General features: G+C 44.3%; 5 protein-coding genes across 5 annotated transcripts; 3 read left to right on the top strand and 2 right to left on the bottom strand.

Moving 5' to 3' along the window:
• Window positions 1-824: 824 nt before the first annotated feature.
• On the top strand, window positions 825-8,284 carry Bcpks8. The gene is made up of 9 exons (XM_024693954.1): window positions 825-1,549; window positions 1,602-1,812; window positions 1,867-2,072; window positions 2,129-2,335; window positions 2,391-2,503; window positions 2,555-2,856; window positions 2,967-6,897; window positions 6,948-7,268; window positions 7,316-8,284. Exons 1-9 carry the CDS (start codon window positions 910-912, stop codon window positions 8,132-8,134), a joined length of 6,750 nt encoding a protein of 2,249 aa, XP_024549743.1. The 5' UTR covers window positions 825-909; the 3' UTR covers window positions 8,135-8,284.
• Window positions 8,285-8,914: 630 nt separating this feature from the next.
• BCIN_07g02930 (hypothetical protein) lies at window positions 8,915-11,770 on the top strand. Its single transcript, XM_001558582.2, has 4 exons — window positions 8,915-9,733; window positions 9,821-10,107; window positions 10,192-10,973; window positions 11,234-11,770. Exons 1-4 carry the CDS (start codon window positions 9,185-9,187, stop codon window positions 11,590-11,592), a joined length of 1,977 nt encoding a protein of 658 aa, XP_001558632.1. The 5' UTR covers window positions 8,915-9,184; the 3' UTR covers window positions 11,593-11,770.
• Window positions 11,771-12,069: 299 nt separating this feature from the next.
• On the top strand, window positions 12,070-13,788 carry BCIN_07g02940 (hypothetical protein). Its single transcript, XM_001558581.2, has 2 exons — window positions 12,070-13,179; window positions 13,426-13,788. Exons 1-2 carry the CDS (start codon window positions 12,253-12,255, stop codon window positions 13,531-13,533), a joined length of 1,035 nt encoding a protein of 344 aa, XP_001558631.1. The 5' UTR covers window positions 12,070-12,252; the 3' UTR covers window positions 13,534-13,788.
• Window positions 13,789-13,815: 27 nt separating this feature from the next.
• BCIN_07g02950 (hypothetical protein) lies at window positions 13,816-14,616 on the bottom strand. The gene is made up of 2 exons (XM_001558580.2): window positions 14,215-14,616; window positions 13,816-14,162 (listed from the first exon to the last, which is right to left on the bottom strand). The coding sequence occupies exons 1-2, from the start codon at window positions 14,409-14,411 to the stop codon at window positions 13,940-13,942; spliced, it is 420 nt and encodes a 139-aa protein (XP_001558630.1). The 5' UTR covers window positions 14,412-14,616; the 3' UTR covers window positions 13,816-13,939.
• Window positions 14,617-15,978: 1,362 nt separating this feature from the next.
• Window positions 15,979-20,904, bottom strand: BCIN_07g02960 (hypothetical protein). The gene is made up of 4 exons (XM_024693955.1): window positions 20,024-20,904; window positions 18,907-19,898; window positions 17,795-18,838; window positions 15,979-17,742 (listed from the first exon to the last, which is right to left on the bottom strand). The coding sequence occupies exons 2-4, from the start codon at window positions 19,028-19,030 to the stop codon at window positions 17,363-17,365; spliced, it is 1,548 nt and encodes a 515-aa protein (XP_024549744.1). The 5' UTR covers window positions 19,031-19,898; window positions 20,024-20,904; the 3' UTR covers window positions 15,979-17,362.
• Window positions 20,905-20,978: the final 74 nt, after the last annotated feature.

The raw sequence follows: 20,978 nt of genomic DNA on the forward strand, positions 1-20,978 counted from the left end.
CACACCATCAACCACAGACACGGTAAAAGCAAGTGTACTTTTTGTGGCCGAGTCTGATCTCAACTTCTTTTGAATGTTTCGAAATGAGGTTCAAAGCACAACACAAACGTCCAGTCAGAAGCGTAAAATCCTTGGATTTGACTTGCCGGGTATGCACTAATCGCCGGTTTCACCGACCTTATTCTTAAAGGTAGCCTGAATCAGAAAGGAAAGCATGTGCTTCAGCTTTGTTTTTGTCTGCATTCCTGTTTCGTGCTTCTTTCCCCGTGTTCACGGTTGGTGGTGCAGCTAAGCTTTGGGCCCAGCTGTTGGTCGATGCTTCAATTATCAGTGTCCATGGATCATGCTCACCGTATCTCTTGGAACGGCGTGCTGGGAATATGTTCTACGATCGATTCTTGGTTCTAGAATGACCGACGCCAGAGTCCATTGCTGGGTGCAGAACGATGCAATATGGGGGTGATGTGGTGTGTTGCAATATCCAGCATGCATTGGCAGGTTTATACACCTAGAGCCTGACGGGTTTATCGTTTCCGCCCTCTTGGAATTTCACGTATGATCAAAATAAATTGTCAGTTAGATGGGATGAAAGCCAAGATTGGATTGACACGGTTTGTGCAATACCATCCGCTTTGAATATGGGATGGCAGCCGTGCGAGACTTTACCCGTTTGCATACCCGACACTTGACTGGGAACTCAAAGCTCATATTTCCCATCATTCTAGCTATCATTTGAAACACGGCCATGTCTAGGTGAAGTTTAGCGTGAACTGGCGCCCAAAAAGAAATTGACAAATCACTTCAGCGCATGATATAGCCAAAACGATTTACATGTTCTTGTGATTCTTGTGATTTTTATTCTACAATGTCATTTTAATACCAGACGGCTTTAATCACAGAAAGAGAGATATGGCGCCTTCAGCGACCACCTGGAATTCGCCCCAGGAGGGTACGAATGGTGCAGTTGAGGAAACGGTATTAGAGCAGACTTTCGAAGCTGCTCCAGCAGAAAGTAATGATGCGCCTGAAGTCAAGGCCTTCAAAGACATTTATTCTCAAGCTTTCAAAGATGGATATATCTCGGGGTATAGCCAACCCCAACTTGCAAAGCAGATACCCATAGCGATTGTTGGAATTTCATGTCGGCTGCCGGGAAATGTCAGCACTCCAGATGAATTTTGGGAGCTCTGTTCGAGAGCTCGAAGCGGTTGGTCAGAAATACCAAAGGAGAGATTTGATACCGCAAGCTTCTATCATCCAAATCCAGGAAAGGCGGGCTGTTTTAATGCAGCTGGTGGGAATTTTCTCAAAGAGGATGTAGGGCTCTTTGATGCGCCATTCTTCAGTCTTACTGCCCAGGAAGCAACTTCGATGGATCCTCAGCAGCGAATTCTACTGGAATGTACTTTTGAGGCTTTGGAGAGTGCAGGAATCCCGAAACACGAAATTGTTGGTAAGGATGTGGGCGTGTTTGTTGGTGGCTCATTTTCAGAGTACGAATCCGCATCATTTGTGGACACCGATAGTGTTCCTATGTACCAAGCTACAGGTAAATAATTCTTTTTGGTCACATATTGTGCTTTGCTGAACAATCGATCTAGGATGCGCCTTCGCTATGCAGTCAAATCGTATTTCTCATTTCTTTGATTTACGAGGGCCTAGTTTTACCATGGACACTGCATGCTCTTCGAGTTTGGTTGCCTTACATCAGGCTTGTCAGAGTATTCGGAATGGGGAATGTAAATCAGCTATCACCGGTGGATGTCACCTCAACATGCTGCCAGAAAATTGGATTTCAATGTCAAATTCTCGGTGAGCCTGCCATAAATCCAGACCATTTTGTGAAATCCCATCTAATAAATACAGGTTGTTTTCAGATGAAGGGCGATCTTTCTCTTTCGACAGCCGAGGCACTGGTTACGGGCGCGGTGAGGGCTGTGGTCTGATTGTTTTAAAACCTTTAGAGCAAGCTCTTAAGGATAATGATAACATCAGAGCCGTAATAAGAGGAAGCGGTATCAACCAAGATGGTAAAACTCCTGGAATAACCATGCCTAATGGTTCTGCACAAGGTAATTCCAGAATGAAATCCAACCGAAATTGCCATCTGAGATGTTAACCGGATTAGAATCGCTCATGAAATGGGTCTACGAAAGTGCTGGTATCGATCCAAAAGACACAGGTTACGTGGAAGCTCATGGAACCGGTACCAAGGTTGGAGATCCTATAGAAGCTACCGCTCTGTATAATGTGTTTGGAGAAGGCAGAAATGCCAGAAACCCACTCTTCATTGGATCCGTAAAATCAAACATTGGACATCTTGAAGCTGCTTCTGGTGAGTATCACTTGTTTATCCTAGACTGCTCAAAAAGCTAAGAACTATATCTTAGGTATTATATCAGTAATTAAGACAGCTATGATGCTTGAAAGAGGCTTTATCTTGCCTAATCACGATTTCAAGACGCCTAATGAAAATATACCCTTTTCAAAATGGCATTTGAAGGTTGGTCATAGATTACCTATCGTAGACTGAATCAATGCTGATCTTTCACAGGTTCCGATCAGTCAACGCCCATGGCCAAGAGCCAAAAAGTTTGCTAGTGTAAATAACTTTGGCTTTGGAGGTACAAATGCACATGTGGTTTTAGAACGTGCCCCTTTCATAACTAAGCTCGAACCTGAATCCAGCGAGAAAGCACTACAAGACAGAAGAATGATCGCCTTATCCGCAAACGATAAAGGAGCACTAGAGGCGCTCATGAAGAACATCGGGATATATCTAGAAAGAAGACCAGAATTCTTTCAAAATGGTCTGATGAGTAACGTTGCTTACACACTTGGTCAAAGAAGATCTCTGTAAGTACTCATTACACTCATCCACTACCTGTCCAAGATATTTTATTTGAGCTAGATCACTTCTGGTTTGAGAAGACTGACAGCGCCTGTGCTAACTTGATGATGGTTAGACTGCAATGGAGAGTCGCCATCCCGGCCACATCATCCTTCGAACTCATACAAGCACTCAACTCTGGGAAAGTTACTCCAATGAGAGAGATTGAGCCACTGCGTATAGGTTTTGTATTTACCGGACAAGGTGCTCAATGGAATGCAATGGGCCGGGAGCTTTATGAACATTATCCGGTTTTCGCTGCATCCCTAGATGCTTGTGACAAATGTCTTGTTTCTTTCGGGGCTCCTTTCTCCCTCATCACCGAACTAAATAAAGATGCCACATCATCGCTTGTCAACGAAGCTCATATAAGTCAACCTGCATGCACAGCTATCCAGCTGGCCTTGACTGATTTATTAAGAAGTTGGAACGTAATTCCAGCAGCCGTCGCTGGTCACTCCAGTGGTGAGATTGGAGCGGCATATGCAGCTGGAATTTTACCCCTTGATTCCTGCATGGCTATTGCATACTACAGAGGTCTAGCGACTGTTGGTCTAAGAAAAAAGTTTCCAGATCTTCGAGGATCAATGATGGCTGTAGGCTGTACCAAAGAAGAAATAGAGCCACTCATCGATCAACTTAGCGCAAAGACAGCTCGTATAGCTTGCTTTAACAGTCCGTCTAGTTTGACTATCTCAGGAGACGAGCCGGCAATTGATGAACTTCAAGCATTAATGGAACAGAAACAACTGTTTAATAGAAAACTACAAGTTGATGTAGCTTATCATTCTCATCACATGAGCTTGGTCTCAAAAGACTACCGAAGCTGCCTTCAGTCTCTTGCTCCACCCAAAACTTCAAAGGTCAAGTTCCATTCTTCATTACTTGGCCATCTTGTTGAGGGGTCGAGACTTGAGGCCCAGTATTGGGTAGATAATCTGACACAAGCGGTTCGATTCTCTGAAGCTTTGACGGATATGTGTGCACCAGGCGATGGACACAAAACTGGTGTGAATATGCTTATTGAACTTGGGCCTCATTCAGCCCTCGCTGGCCCAATCAAGCAGATCCTAAAGGCTTGTGGGAAAGATGCAATGAAAATCCCTTATGCATCTGCGCTTGTGAGAAAGAAGGATGCTGTAGAAACAGCAATTGATTTGGCTTCAACCTTATTCACGAAAGGCGCATTTCTTGACCTTGGCGCTATTAATATTACTCCCCCTCTTAATCCTCCTTCATTGCTGATCGATATGCCTCGATATCCCTGGAACCACACAACAAAGTACTGGCATGAACCACGCCTAATTCAGAAGCACAAAAATCGCACCGCCCAACGACATGATCTTCTAGGTACCCTGGCCAATTACTCGAATGATCTGGAGCCAACTTGGAGAAACATCCTTCGAATCGATGATGTTCCATGGCTACGACATCATAAAATTCAATCCCTAACACTCTTCCCCATGTCTGCTTTCATTGAGATAGCAATCGAAGCAGCATCACAGAAAGCAGCTTCCAATAGTATTCAGTACGACAAATTCGAACTTCGCGATGTGTTTGTCACCAAGCCCCTTATGCTTACCGAAGAGCCTGTCGAGATTACTCTTCAGCTACGTTCCCGCACACCAGACAATTCTGCTTCTGATATTTGGGACGAATTCAAAGTTCATTCGTGGGCTGCGAATAAAGGATGGACTTTGCATTGCCAAGGGATAATAGCCACTAAAACAGGCAATCACGATCTTGGACTTAAGATGAAATCAAACATCGAAAAGATTACTGAAGCAGCAAAACATGTCATCAACAAAACCGAAATATACGATTCGCTTTCAAACATAGGTGTTTCATATGGATCTAGTTTCCAAGGTATGAATGATTGCTTCGCTTGTGAAAATGCTTCAATGGCAAGCGTCGTGGTTCCGGACACCAAGCAAGAAATGCCAAAGGAGCATCAAGAAGACATGATAATTCATCCAGCGTTACTCGAACAAGTCATTGAGATGTATTGGCCAATCATCGACTCCGGAAAGACTTTATTGGATACTGTCTATTTGCCATCATCTATTGGACAAATAACAATTTCTCGAGGAATATCGAAACTCATGAGAAGTCCGGGCGCATCTCTTCGGGCCTTCTGCGAGGGTAAATTTCCATCTGGTTACCCCAAGCCTACCAGCGTCTCAATGTTTGCTGTGGAAAATGACCTATCAAAAGATCCACTGATTACAATACGCGACTTGACAGTTTCACCAATCATAGAAACAAATTTAAATTCGGAGAATGAGGTACACAGGGAACTTTGTTACAAACTGGATTGGGAGCCTATGTTTCAGTCTTCAGTCTCTGCGGAACAGAATGGTGTCTCAGATGGGGTACCAGAGACATCCAATGGGTCGGTGAATGGCATAACGAATGAGGTAAAAAATCAAGATTACTCATCCGAAGGAATCGTCATTATCCATGAGAGCTCGGACGAACAAATAGCTCTTTCAACCAGATTGGCCACGTCTCTAGAGCATTTGACAGGGAAAAGACCTGAGATGGGTAATCTAGCTCAGGTTGAAACAACCGAAAAGCTTTGTCTTATCATTTCCGAGCTTGATAAACCATTGTTATCAACACTCACATGTTCCCAATTTTTTGAATTGCAAAAAGCATTGATTGGATCTCGTGGAGTACTGTGGGTGGTCAAAGGTGCATATGGTGATTCATCTAATCCCACGACCAACATGGTCACTGGTCTAAGCAGAAGTATTCGCTCCGAGACAATGCTCAAATTCTCAACCTTGGACTTGGATCCAGAGAGTGTTCTTTCTGATGAGAACACTACCAACGCTATTCTGAAAGTTTTCAAAAGTGTTTTTGATCCGGAAGCCGACGCAAACTGCGAATTGGAATTCATGGAGAGAAAGGGGGTATTCCTTACACCACGAATTGTCAATGACTCGGAAATGAACGAATATGTTCACAAACAAACAAAGGATTCTGCTCTGGAGTTGACACGATTTGGACAGGAATACCGACCATTGAAGATGGCCATCTCAGTACCAGGTGTTTTTGAGACTCTTCATTTCATCGATGCACCATCAGAGGAATCAATAGAAGACAACAGTATTGAGATTGAGGTTAAAGCAATCGGCATGAACTCAGTAGATCTCGCTGCTGTTTCAGAGCATACAGATTATGACGGTTTTGGCTGCGAATGTAGTGGTATTGTCACGAAGACAGGCAGTCGTGTTACCAACTTTGCCAAGGGCGATCGCATTGCAGGAATTGCAGTATCTCAAGGTGTTTACTCTAGCCGGGTTCTTTTGGATTCTTCTGCTGCGTTTAAGATCAACCATGATACATCGTTCGAAGTTGGTGCTTCGATTCCTGTGTCATTTTGTACTGCATACTATGGTTTGAATGACATCGGACGATTACTTCCAGATGATACTGTCTTGGTTCATGGAGGATCCAGTGCATTTGGACAAGCAGCTATCAGTCTTACCAAGATTATGGGTGCAAATGTTCTCGTAACCGTTGGTAGCATTGAGAAGAAGAATCTACTCAAAGAAACACATGGCCTCTCTGAAAAGGAGATAATCGTAAGCCAAAATACTTCGTTCGGACCAAAAGATCTCCAACAAACACACAGAGACAACTTTGACATTGTATTAAATTGTATCCCAACAGATGCAGATACTCTACAAGAGATTTCTTCTTGCTTGAGTAACTTTGGGCGCTTCGTCAATCTTGCAAAACAAGAGAATCATCCAAAACTTGGAAGCGGAACAAATAGAAGTTATTCTTCCGTTGATTTGATATCTCTGGGAATCCAAAGACCTAGAATTTTGAGCGCTGTCCTTTCGCAGATCTCTAGCTTCTTGATTCAAGGTGCCATCAAGCCTATCAGCACTACAGTCTTCTCAATTTCGGATATTGAGACAGCTTTTAAGACATTGCAATCAGCAAAATTTGATGGGAAATTAATCATTGCACCTAACCCGGATGATTTGGTCAAGGTTAGTTATTCCAAAATACACTGCCACGCAAAATACTCACAATATCACAGGCCACTCCCGCAGATAAGAGAAGCAAGATACTTCGCTCAGATGCCACGTTCATTCTCATTGGAGGAACTGGTGGTCTGGGCCGAAGTATGGCTCGATGGATGGTCAGCAAAGGTGCCAAACATCTTGTTCTTGTGTCAAGAAATGGCTCAGTCAATGGGAAAGTTAGGGAGATGGTTGATGATCTCAAGACTGTTGGTGCCAATATCGTGATCCGACGTTGCGACGTGTCAAATAGCGAGGCAGTGAATAATTTGGTCACGAATGAGCTTACTGATATGCCTGAAGTCAGAGGTGTCATTCATGGAGCTATGGTCCTACGAGTAAGTACAGTTTCCTGATGATACTTGAATATAACTAACAGAAGCAGGATGTTCTGTTTGAGAAAATGACATACGAAGAATATACTTCGGTTATTGAATCTAAAGTCCAAGGTGCTTGGAACTTCCACAATGCTCTTAAATCGCAAGAATTGGATTTTTTCGTCGCTATCTCCTCCGCCGCCGGTGCAGTGGGAAACAGGGGTCAGGCCGCATATGCTGCGGCTAATACATTCCTAAATGCATTTGTGCAATACCGTCTCACTCAAGGCTTGCCTGCCTCATCTCTAGATCTTACCGCCGTGTCTGACGCTGGGTATCTCGCGGAAAACCTTGACGCAGCAGCCGAAGTAAGCAAGAACCTTGGAAGTGACACTATATGCGAAGCAGAAGTATTAGCACTTCTCGGAGCTGCCATAACTGGTCGTTTGACTAGTACATGTAACAACCACACAATAACGGGAATGCGTATCACCACTCCACCGCCTTTTTGGACTAATGATGCCAAATTTAAACATCTACGACTCGCTCACGAAGCCCTTTCATCATCTCTCTCCGATTCTCCATCCGCCAATATATCCTTCAATGCCGCACTTAAGAATGCCACCACGATTGAGGAAGCGCAGGAAGCCATTACACGAGGATTATTACATATTCTGCCTTCCGTTTTGATGTTGGAAGCAGAAGATATGGATGTCACACGAAGTTTGTCAAATTATGCGTTGGATTCCTTGGTAGCGATTGAGGTGAGGAATTTTATTGCGAGGGAATTTGAGGCCAATTTACAGGTTTTGGAGTTGTTGAGTAGTGGAAGTATTGAGATGTTGGCGAGAGGCATTTGTGGAAAGAGTAAACTGTGCAGTTTTTAGATGATAACATGAATTTTGGTTTATTAGAAGGGCGTGCGGATGGAACCTAGCTGGCTGGGTGTGGATTGTAATCATAGAATTTAATATATTTTTAAAGTTTATTTCTAGCTCAGACTGTATTCAACCCAATCATCTGAATTTTTCAAGCCAATTACCTGATCAATGCCATCTCGTTCTCCACTTCCTTTTCCTTAGGCATATGATTGAACAAACCTTAACAGACAGTACGTACAGGTACAGTCCGAAGCAGGTACAGCAAGCACCATGAATTGCGGGCATCTCCTCCCTTTCAGGGGCTTGATATTCCCTTTCAGAAGTGACCACCAACCAAAGTAGATTGAAGGTCCCATTCCCTTGTTTCCTCGCTTCTCGTTCTTCTTGATGCTTGAATACCGAGACCGATAGGCACCATATGTTTATATCTCTTTTTTTTTTTTGCATCAAGCAGAAATCTGTTTTTAGTGTCAGAATGTTTCAAATCGGCCCCAGCAATGACCCGACCCCCGGATCCGAACACTAATTCCATCTAAATCCATCTAAATCCGAAGTAATCGTATCCCTTTGATTCTCTTCTGTTCTTCTTTTCTGATAGACACCTAATCAAGGAGTTCAGAGTAACAAGCAACACTATGATTTTGGAAGAATGATACTCGTGGACATAACAGGGAGTTAGAAGCTAACGTGATTACTAATCTTGGCGACCAAGCGCTTGGTCCTTTTTGCCTTGGCGCTAGCTTACTGCTTCTCCCCTCATTTCATCTCATTATATTGCCGTGTTTTGATATCAGCTGAAGATGGTATTTTATGTCAATCCATCGACCTGTTCATCTTCTGCTTTTGTTAGTATGGACTTTGGATGAGAATTCATAACGTTTGTTGAATGCAGGAGATTTTGAACACTCTTTGATTCTACGGATCTGTTTATCGGCCAGCTTCCTTTCAAGCCACAATTTCTTGGTATCAGCAGCCACAGAGATACCAAACAGCATCAGTCTGTATGTGAAGCAACAATACGATACTCAAATCTAAGGTATCTTTTGCGCAATTCACATGCCTACATCGAAGATGTCTATAACCCCAATCTCGCCTGGGACTTCCACCTCCCACAGTCATCACCATAGAGGTCACCGACTCCGCAATTTCATGCTTCCCAATGGCCGAAAAGTGCACATAGCGCCTTCTCCAGAAGAAGCTGATCTCCTTCGTCGACGTCTCAGCACTATAGAAAAAGATCAACCTTTTGATCTCGTAATCAACGGATCTCCTGAACATCTCGACGCGCTTCGAACCGCGCATACTCATCATGAGTCTAAGCGACAGGCACTAAAAGATAGACACGGTGACGCTTATGACGAATTCGAAAATGTGAAACTAGAACTAGACATCTTGGGCTCTGAGCTCCATATGTTGACAGACCATTCCGTGGCGTTAGATGCGAACTTTTCGAAATATGGGTATAGTGCGGAATTAAGAACTTATGATGATGGATCAGAACATACCAGTCGGGCGAGCTCAATGTATCACGGGCCTGATGATCACGAAAAGAAAGATTGGGCAGCGGAAAAGAGGAAGGGAAGAATCATGAAACTATATAAAAAGGTAAAGTCTAACAATGAAATGGACATTGAACACTCACTCATTTTGTTTCCTTCCTCGTTGTATTCTATGGTACTGACACCATTACAGCCTACTGTCAGGCAATATTTTCACCGTGGTTTGCTATGGAGAGCATCAGGAACTACTGAAGTAGCATCATTTGAACTCTTTGTTGACCTTTTATACGTTGGTATTCTCGCTATAAATGGAGACCATGCATCCGAAAACCCCACTGGATATGAGCTGCTAAGATTTGTTATAACATTTATCATGAGTTGGAAGATCTGGAGCGATCTAACGCTCGTTGTCTCTTGGTTCGAAACCGATGATATAGCTCAGAGAGTCTCAATGTTGTTTGTCATGGCCTGTTTACTTGGGTGAGTACAGACTTACATTCATCTGACACTGCTCTTTATATTCTGTCGACGTTGCGCACTTATATTCATGCTAATCTTGCACAGTCTCACTACAAATATATTGGAAGCCTTTGAAGATTCATACACAATGCTAGTGGCATTCTATCTAACCGCTCGTCTTTTCATGGGCTCATATTTTTTATTTCTTGCATGGTGTATACCCATGGTTCGAGGCATGCTGATATTTCAAGCCATCATTATTATGATCCCCAGTATCATCTGGATAGGAAGTATCTACGTCGACTTACCTCAACGCTTCGCCATCATTGCTATTGCTATTTTCATAGACTTGACCGGTGCGGCAGGTATAATATTCCTCGTTCGGAGTTCAAAATTCATCTCAACTAGACTGGCCGAATGGACTGATCGAGTGTTTGAATTCTACCCCGCTACAAATATCGAACACAAAACTGAAAGAACAAACGCGTTTGTGACATTGGTCTTCGGCTATTCAGTTGTCGCTATTATCTACCAAAACGCAGCGCCATTTGGGCTAAATGCATTCTTTGGAAAAGCTGTTCTGGGCCTTATTCAAGCATTTGTTTTCAATTGGATATATTTTGATTTAGACGGTACGGATCTGTTTGCGCATGCTATTCGACGGGATGCTATGGCTTCTATCATCTGGAACTTTGCACATTTACCCTTCATTATGAGTTATGTTCTAGGTGGTGCTGCACTCTCTAGACTCGTTGTTGCGAGAGACTGCGGTGATGCTTCTCTTGAGAGTCTGACGGAAGCATACCAGGAGAAATCTGAATCTGAGATTTCTGACGGGTTACGATGGTTTTATTGTGTTGGTTTCGGTGTTGCACTCTTTTTTATGGGTATGAACTCCCTTTCACTCTCTCCACCAGTGGGTGTACGGACTGAGAGGACACTACAAAAATGGATTTCGAAGTATCTCTTGGCATATCGATTCGCATATCTTAAAAATTCTTTCAATGATTCATGAGAGATTGGACAGTTAAAAGATAGATTCTGACATCAAAATATTTCGAGAGTCGAGAAGTGTCTCGTCAGTCTATGCACCCACTAACTAGTGCTCTACATTCCTTTATCCTCCCAACTGACCTTCCTCCTTTAGGTATGATATCAGCCTGCCATATCCATAAAAAAGACCACCACGGCATTCGACTGGCTAAACGTTACCGCCTGCTCAACCGTCTCATTGTCTGCATAATCCTCATATGTCTTCCTCTCTCATCCCTAAATTCTCTGGCACTGGTTTCCACTGTAACTGGATTGGTAGTCTGGGTACTCGTGTTGGAGCTTTGGGGCCATAGTTGTCCGGATGAAACATTCTTTGGGGGTGGAAAGAAGTGCGCATACACGGCAAAGTGTAAGATATCGAGGAAGGATTTAGAGGAGAAAAGAAGGATGGGAGAGGTGCTAAAACTCAAGGAGTTGGGGGGCGGAGAGGAAGGCGTTTATGAGGGAAGTTGATGAGAAAAAGGGAGTTGAGTGGATATAATGACTATAGGAGGATGGACATAAGTTTAATAATTAGAAGTGGCCATTGATACAACCAATTGTATTCATACTTCGCATGAATATACAAGGAGACATGTGAATGTTCACTATTACGAATACTCCAATCTATCGCCGGGACCCCCTATACCCATGCATGGGAGAAATTTTACGATTAAAATTTTCCGCATGCTTTGGGTCGCACATCTGATAACTATTGACATCTTGCAGATGCATTGCGATACGAGCTTCACCGAGTCTTCTCTTGGCATCCACAATCCTTGACTCGAAGTCGTATCACCATTTCTGATATGGCGACCTGCATATGTTCAACAGCAGGATAAAACTGGATTGGTCAATGGTCGATCAATTACGTTAGGTGGTTACATAGATTGCAGGTTGTTGAGAGGACGGCGATTGACCAATCGGGAATGTTCAATTGAATTTGTGTTAGGAAATGTTTCCTGTTTTGTTTACTTTATAAGTTCGCTGTCCCCGATATATATTTTTCAAAGTCTGCAAAGTTGCAGTTGGGCGACAGACTCACAACTTGATCTCTTGATTTCGTTTATGAGATTTGTAATTTTACTTGTGTCTTTAGTATATACTCCAGTATAAATCTATAAATCTATCGCAATGATTTTCCCCTCCATCATTCTCGCGCTCTTCACCCTCAGCACCGCTCTCCCACAATCTCCTACAGACACCAACATCACCAATAACCCAGGATCCTGGCACCGTCTCCCACCCATTCCTCTCTACCCCCGTCAAGAACACACAACCGTGTATCTAGACCCCTACATCTACATTCTCGGCGGTATCATCACCTCCTACTCCACCAGCGATCCCTATCCCACCACAACCCTCATGCAGCGCTTCTCCCTACACACCAATACCTGGACCCGAGCCGCCGATCTCCCCCTCCCCCTCAACCACGCCAACGCCGCCATCCTCAACGGCGCCATCTATCTCCTCGGCGGACTCACCCCCGATCCCAACGGTATCTGGATCGCCAACCCCTCCTGTTTCCGCTACGATCCCAGCAGCGATACCTGGACCCAGCTCTTCACCTCCATTCCCTCCAGCCTCCAAATCGGCGCTGCAGCCGTAGCCCGCCGAGGAAATACCATCTATCTCGCCGGCGGACTCACCTACCTCAACGTATCCGAAACCTACCAACCCAGCGTCTCCTATTTCACAGCATACACCTCCGGATTCGAGCGCTGGACTTCACTCCCTGCGCTTCCGCAAGCGAGAGATCACGCCGGAACCGGATTTCTCGGGGACAATGGCCCGTTTTATGTTATTGGCGGGAGGGCATTTGGTCGTGACAATGTGGTGGATACGAACTATATGTATGATTTCCAGAAGGGGAAGTGGAGCGAGAAGAAAAAAATGCCGACGTCGAGGGGAGGGGTTGCGAGCGCGGTGGTGGGAGAGAAGATTTTTGTCATGGGCGGGGAGGGAAATCCAGAGAGCAAGAGTGGAGTTTTTGAGGAGAATGAGGCGTATGATACGGGGAGGGATCAGTGGAGGAGTTATGCGCCGATGGATGTTCCGAGGGTATGTATGAGTGTGATTTTCTTGTGCTGGTTAATTTGATCTTGGGGAAATCTGGATTTTATGTGTTTGCTTTGATTTTTTATGGCTTCTTTGTTTCTACCCTAATCGCGTATTTTTTTCCCCTCCCACTCTCCCCCCTTTCACTCTCCTTTTTTTCCCGAGTACCACTCAAATCCCCCCCTCTCCTAAAATCTTCAATCCCAAATCCTACACTAAACATACTAACCTCCACTTTCCGCCCTCTAGCACGGAACATCCGGCGTCGCCGTCGGGAACAAAATCTACGTTCCCGGTGGAGGATTGACAGAAGGAGGGGACCCCACGGATTACTTTAGTTATTTCGAGGTTCCTTGATTGAGTTGATGGTATTGCTTGATATGGAGAACATTATCACTGCAAGTATGGAATACGATAGGTAGGCGAGAAGAGAGGTGGGAATCAGGATCTAGCGTCAAGTTAGCTAAAATTTGGTCAAGTGTTGCATATATTTCATGTGATACGATGTGATGTGATGTGATGTACTGTATACAGCGAGATTTGCGCGGCTGGAACTTGGATACAAATGAATAGGTGTGGTTTGAACGGTAAATACATATATATATACATACATACATACAATGATTCATACGGCTATTCTGATTCATCTTCTCGAAACGAAAATTAAATCCAAATTACAAAATAATACATGACAAGCGTCTTTGTATGTCTCTCTCCCCTTTCCCTATCTCCCCTTCTTCCAAGTATTCCCATCCCCCTCTCCTCACTTCGTATTAACCCCGACCTCACACGCACTCAACGCCAACGCACAACTCGTAATCTGGCCCGCTCCAACCGCCGCCTGCATACACGTCGCAAACGTTCCAACACACGCCACACTCCCCACCGCACCATTCGTGCACACGGTCGCGACTCTCTTCTCCTGGTTCTCTGAATCTCTCTTCGCCGTTGTGCTTGTGCTTGTGCAGGTAGATAGGTTGAGTGCGCTGTGATTTGTTAGTTTTGGATTTCTGATGGTTGCAGAGGGAGTACACATACCAGGATTGGATCGCGTCATTGTCGCCAGATGCACTGGTCATGCAGCTGTTGTAGGTATCGATACATGTGGTGTCGAGCGTGGCGGCGGAACAAGCCGATGTTTTTGTGTTTGTGTCGATGGGAGAAGGAAGTGCACTGGTGAGAGCAGAAAAGATGGCGATAGCGGTTGTGGCTTGAAGAGAGATCTTGGGATACATTTTGGGGTAAGTTGAGGGGTACGGATATTATAATATCGATAGAGTTGTGAGCAAAGCAATCAAAAATGTAGTGTAATGTAATGAGGACTTTGTTTTGGAGATGTTATATCTGGTTTCTTGTGTTTGTGGAATATCTAAGAGAAGAGAAGAGAAGAGAAAATTCTTTGCTGATGATCTGATATGAGGTATGAGAATGAAATGAATCTCCTGTCACTTGGGAAGTCCTCATGATATATATAGGAGCGTGTATACATACGAGTACATATATTCAACAACCTTCCCCTCCCCATCCATATCCATGAAGCATAATTCTTCTTCCCCTCTCTCCCAGCTCCACATTGAAGTCATGCCAATGCACAACATACATACTTCCTTACATACTCGCAACAAAAAAAGCGCAGCATATGACATCACACCATACTATGCGATTCAGATGATCACCTATAGCAAAAACGAAAAAAAATACACATCCTTCTAACCTCGCAAACCCCTTTCATCTAATCATCCAAGCACTACTGGATGACGAAAGATACTATCTCCCTTTCCAGGCAAATGTCCACTTAGATATCCATCCAAGACCATCACAGCCCGAATCATCAGACGATCCTGCTATTCCCCCTCCCCGCATTACACTTCAAGACCCATCTAGAAAGAATCGCAAGAATCGCAAAGGGAGAAAAAAAAAAACGACGTCACACCCTCCCAAGCTCACAAAGCTCACAAATCTTATAAAATCCCAAACCTCAAACCTCGCATCGCAACCCCATCCATCCATCACGTTTCACCATCCCAACGGTCACACCACGCCATTCCTCAAAAGAAAAGAATAACCAAAAAAGAAAAAGAAAAAGAACAAGAGGATACCCTTCCTCATTGCGTAGTTATACATACATAATACATTATTCATTTCATTTCATTATACATCCATCCATACATCGCATATTCCCCCGCCGAGAAGTATCCAAGTCTGAAAAGTCATCATTCATCAACATCAACATCAACATTTTGCATCCATCATAAATAAGCGAAGCCGGTGCGAAAGCGAGTGAGTCTATGCGTCTATGCGCCCATCCACCTACTATACTGTACCTAGGTACCTCCCATAGCATACTTCTCAATAAATACACACACACACATCTCAACTCCCAACTCAACTCGCAACTTCAGACGAATACGAAACCAAAGATCTGAATCATGCCATCCACATCCCCATTCATTTCTCCCCCATTCAAATCTCGATACTAATCCAGAACTCACGATCTACAAAGAGAGAACCATAACTTCACATTCCACATTCCAGCTTTCTCTCACAACATGAGATGAAATGACATCAGATTACATCACATCGCATCACATCATATCACTCCCCTCTTCTACCAGTTTAAGTTTTCCCTCTTTCCCTCTTTCCCTCTTATATCAATATCTTATAATATCCTCACCCATCCACCCACGTACCAACCACCGTTTCTCTCTCGTTCATTTATCCATCCATCCATTCATTTATTCACTCTCCTCATCCCTCTCATTCCACTCACCCTCTCTTCTCCCCCCCCCCCCCCCTCCACCTTCTATTACCATCTCAATTCAATTACTTTACCCCACCTACCTTTCCCTTTACCAGACATAACCACTCCCTCTATTCATGCAATCGATTCAATATCGTAACCACGCATCTCAATCTTTCTCGTTTCCCCTCCTCCTAACACTCGCATGATGCTCACTCGAGTTATGCTGTGGGATCTATATAGAAGTTTCCGGTGAGGCTTCCGACATTTCAGATGGGAGAAGCCTCTGAAATAGTCAGCTCCTCAATTAAATCATCAACTCCCCGCCCCCTTGGGTGGAAAAGAACAATACGTAATAGAACATTCACACTATGGGAGGACCTAACTTCACACGTCGTACTTCGCAAATCAGATATTCAATAGCAACAGTCAAACGACAGTGACTGAATTCGTTCGGACAAATGTCATCCATTCTATTCCTGTCTTGACTGGCGGCATTCATTATCTTAACAGTTCATCCCCAACCAACCATTTATCTTCCCATCCATCCATACATCCCCAGCCCTAGCCCCTTTTCGTACGTCCCAAAATCCAAGTAATGTAGTAGGCCCAAAAGTCCAAAAATCGCAGCGCCCAAATAATTTGTGCTATCTCATCCTGTCATGCAAAATTTCTGCCTATCCAACTTTCCAGTTTCCCATTCCCAATTAATTCGATCAAAGATGATCGGACATTGAAATTCGAAATGGTTTCCAAAAAAAGGCGAGATAGTAATAGAAACCCCAAGATGAGAGCGGGTATAATCAAGTAACGCCTTCTTCCACTCTTTCGTAGAATCAGTATCTCCCATATTCCATACCATCACCCACCCATAAAATCCGAGTATGATTTTTTCACCCGGATATTGCAGTCTCCTATCCACTCCATACCAGAAATGCAAAAGACCCCCTGTTAACTCCTCAACGCACGAGAAATGTACGCTCCACTTTTTGTATAAGAGAGAAAAGTGCCATATTGGCCACTTTATTTGTTCAATGTAATAAGATATGGAAACGCGCCAAATAATTGACGAGTCCAAGAAGAAGAGGAAATATAGATACTATGAAGTAAAACGTAAAACGCCAACCGGTTTTCTAATAGAACACGTGCCTCGTGGATAGATAGATGAGAAGCAGGGAAGAACAGGTATGCTCGAGAAAAGCTATTAAGTAACAGAGAGCGAAGTTCGGTCTCAATCGAGTTTTTGTAACACTTTTGGGTATAATATCGCTAAAAAAGAGATCTTTGTGGCCGTAGAAAGGTGAATATTTCAGACGCTAGACTCTCGTGGAAGAAATAGTTGCAGGTAAATTGTGATGAAGGTCAAACGCCATTCGATTGAAAAAGTTTGTCGCAAATGTTATCGAGGACGCAAATCGTAGATCGTCCAAATAAATCAAACTCGATCTAGAATCGAGGATCACGATAACCATTACGATTTAAATCCGATTGATATTGAACTCCGGTCATGGAGTCGGGTTGTGATATTCCACGAAGTGGTGGTAATTGTTCCTCGCGCTGGTATGAGCCTCTTGGAGCATAATTCTCTTGTTGGTATGCATTCATATTGACGTGTTGGCCGCCGTTCTGTGGTATTGGAGTGAAGCCGTTCATCACAGATTGGTGATTGTTTGAACCGCCTTGATTTACTTCGCTGCGAAGCTGTGAGTTCTCCAAGCGGATGACATTGTTCTCGCGGCGAAGACTCTCATTCTCTAGTTGTGAGTTGTGGAGCCTCGATTTTAAATCTTGAATTTCCTTCGTCTGTGAATGGTGTTCGGCGATAGCTATAGTAATATTCTTAGTACGTAGTCATTGCATGGTATTCGAATTAAATACCTTTTGTCAATATCTCCCACTTGCTAGCTTTATTACCGCGCTCTTGAGGCATCAAATCCCTCAAGGTTTCAAACAGTTCCTTCATTTCAGTTCGACGCTTTCTTTCCGCGAGTTTATGGCTCACACGAAGTTCGGGTGTGCGGCTGTAGGGTTGCCCATTGTTTGGAGAATCGGCATCTTCAGCTTGTAAATCGGATACTTGGCGATTTTGTAGAGAATGGTGATGATGTGATACATTTTGAAACTCGGATGATGCTCGCGATGATCTGAAATCGGCCGACACTCCATCTTCTAGCCTTCTCTGCCCAGCTGGCAGACGAGACTCAGTGGTATATTGGCTGCTTGCGACCGAGTCTGCCATACTACTACGTCTCGAGTCAAGATTCAAGAACGAGGTACCAACTCTGCTTATGCTCTGGCTGTCCTCGGCATGGCGATCGTGCGAGTTTGATACTCTGATTGGCTCTTCAGGAAACGCCCAAGCTTCTCCCCTAGTTGGCTCAGCAGCTCGAGCGATACTGGACATGGCAGGTCCGGTAATCTTGGGGGCAGTCTTTGGGACTGTACTTCGGGGGGATGTTGGCTCTGGGAGACGTTGAGGTTGATAGCTGTTCGAGAATCGAGGGTTTGACAAGCGATCGGCGGCATTCCCAGGGTTGCGCTGCTGCTGTAAAGTGCTTTGGATAGAAGTGGTTGATTGGTTATTGCTGGCGTATGGGGAGTTGAGTCGCAACTCTTGAAACCCCAACCTTGAATCAACACTCTCCCGACGGGAATCTCCATTCATTGAAAAAGCTCCCAGGCCCGATCCATATGATTGTCTGTTTCCCTGGCCCATGGACAGTAATGAATTCGCCATAGAGTGTTCGTAAGACGGAGAGACCATGGATGCGACGCTCATGCCGTTGGAAGTTGGAGAGGTAAGCTGTTGATTGGCAATGTGATTTGCTGCAGGCGAGGGACTTATATCAGCACTGGAAGAATTGTAACCAGTTGGCGAGGGTGCCATGATGACTTCGCCGTTCGATAGTTGTTGCGAGTTATCTACATTGGGAGATCTTCGTTAGCATGTTATTCGAAGCGCATGTGGAAGAGAAGGTCCCAAGACTCACGCTTCGATGACGAATCTAGATTTGAGTAATAAGCAGAGTCTCTCATACGCTCGTCAGGGCCGACTTCATTTAAAACTTCAGCCAGCCCAGTAGGCATTCTAGTTGATGGCGGACGTGAATCCATCCTAATCGATTTGATCGACACAATTGCTCGCGCTGATTACTTATCGTCTATTCTGTTTTGAGTGGCGGCGGGGATTTTTCTTAATTTAGGACTGAAGATAGAAAGCGGGCAAGATTCGCGAGTCGCGAGTCGCAATTGAAGAGAGACAGTTCGGAGTACTGGAGTGATATGATAGGAAACCTAGGTAGGGTAGGTGGTTCAAGGTGGTTGGGGAGATGTCGAATCTTGAGTAGTGAATCTTGAATATCGGATGCTATATATTGTATGTCGTCTCCCGTCAGAGTTAACTTGAGTCGCAGATTGAATTGAAGCTGTGTATGTTGTGAAGATTTAAGAGATTTTCTGGAAGAGTGCAGATAAAGGCAAAGTTGTGTTCTTGTTCTGCAAGGGAGAATTGATGGATTATGGTTTTTCGGGGAGCGGTGATCGGTGGTCGGGTCCTCGCGTATAGCACTAGAGACTCGGTGGTTAAGGTGGTTGCGGTGGGTTGGTGGGATTTTGAGTTTATTTGTGTGAGTAAAGTATGTATGTAGATATGTACCGTAACATGTACCGACTCGTCTTCCTCTTTCAATGGAAAGCGGCGTGTGAGCAGAAAGTATAAAAAATTAAGGATAAAAAGGGTTTTGTTAGAATCCGGAGGGTGGATTTTGTTTTGCTTTCCTCTGTCCTGTGTATGTAAAATGATCAAGAGGCAATCACTATAAGAAAAGGAGACGATTTGGGAATCTTCAATGAATTGTGATGAGGTTCATATATTTCCGTGCTGCCAATAAAGTATATAATTGTGCTTGATGATGTTGATTGAGGGAAGGATACGAGTGAGCACTGAAAATGTGGTCCCGTATATAATTGGGTTGAGGAAAGTCTGTTTTCGGTCTGTTAATAGATCTGGGGAGAAAGAAGTGCAAGTGCAAGTGCAAGTGCAGGCGCAGGTGCAGGTGCAAGTACTAGGAGTGGATAAGTGGTACGAGTAGTACAAGTTGTACATACCTAGCTATCATCCGGCATCCAGTATGTGTGTGTCAAGTACGAGTCCTCACATACGACTCCCCTCCTTCCAGGATAGAAAGAAAAAGTGGTTTGGTGATTTGCAGGAAGAAGGGTCCTTGTGCTGATTGTACGGAGTAGAGAAGAAGGAGGAGAAGGAGAAGGCGAAGGAGAAGGAGATCTTTTGAGCCTTGTGCTGATTGTGAAGGAGAAAAAGACGGACCAACCCCTTGTGAAGTCGAAGTGGTGCGTGGAAAAAGGTTTACGGAGACGGTTTCAATGGACTGGGGAATTCGTAGTCTCTTCTTTAATAATAAGAATGATAATGAGGTGCACAGTCGGGAAGGCGTATGGTCGCCAAGTGTGGATTGCGGATTGTGGATGGTGGATGGTGGAAGGCGGATTGTGGGTTCCCTTTGTACTGGACTGGGTGCTGCACAGGAGGACAGGGTCAAGGAATCTCTTAGTGTACGAGTACAATGATGGCGACTCAGGGAGAAAGTGTGTAGATGTGCGAACCACGGGCAAAACGGCCAACTTGACTTGGCTTGAAGAAGGATTGATGTTGAGCGTGCGATGTAATATGTAGATTGTGTAAATAGGTCTCAGCACCTTTTGGGGAGGAGATGGATGGTCTGTCTCGCGTGTAATATTGGCGACAGATGAGCGACGAGAGAAGATGCAGGAGGAAGGGAAAGGGAAAGGGAAAGAGATCCAGGTATTTCGCAAGAAGGCGTAACAAAATACTGTGGAATGGTCGGTGTTGAGACTCGAGCCCATACACAAGATTAAGTTCGATCTCTGACGGAACTCAGAACTCTGTATGAAGTATGTACTGGATGAATACCGGTACGCATGTTATATCCACGAAAACCCAAACTGCCGATATTTCTTTAATTGAATTGCAGTGTATGGCTAGGGTCCAAGATTCCGAAGACTTGAATCACTCAATTTACTC

Source organism: Botrytis cinerea, chromosome 7 (assembly GCF_000143535.2).
Source record: "Botrytis cinerea B05.10 chromosome 7, complete sequence".
Taxonomy (NCBI): Eukaryota; Fungi; Ascomycota; class Leotiomycetes; order Helotiales; family Sclerotiniaceae; genus Botrytis; species Botrytis cinerea.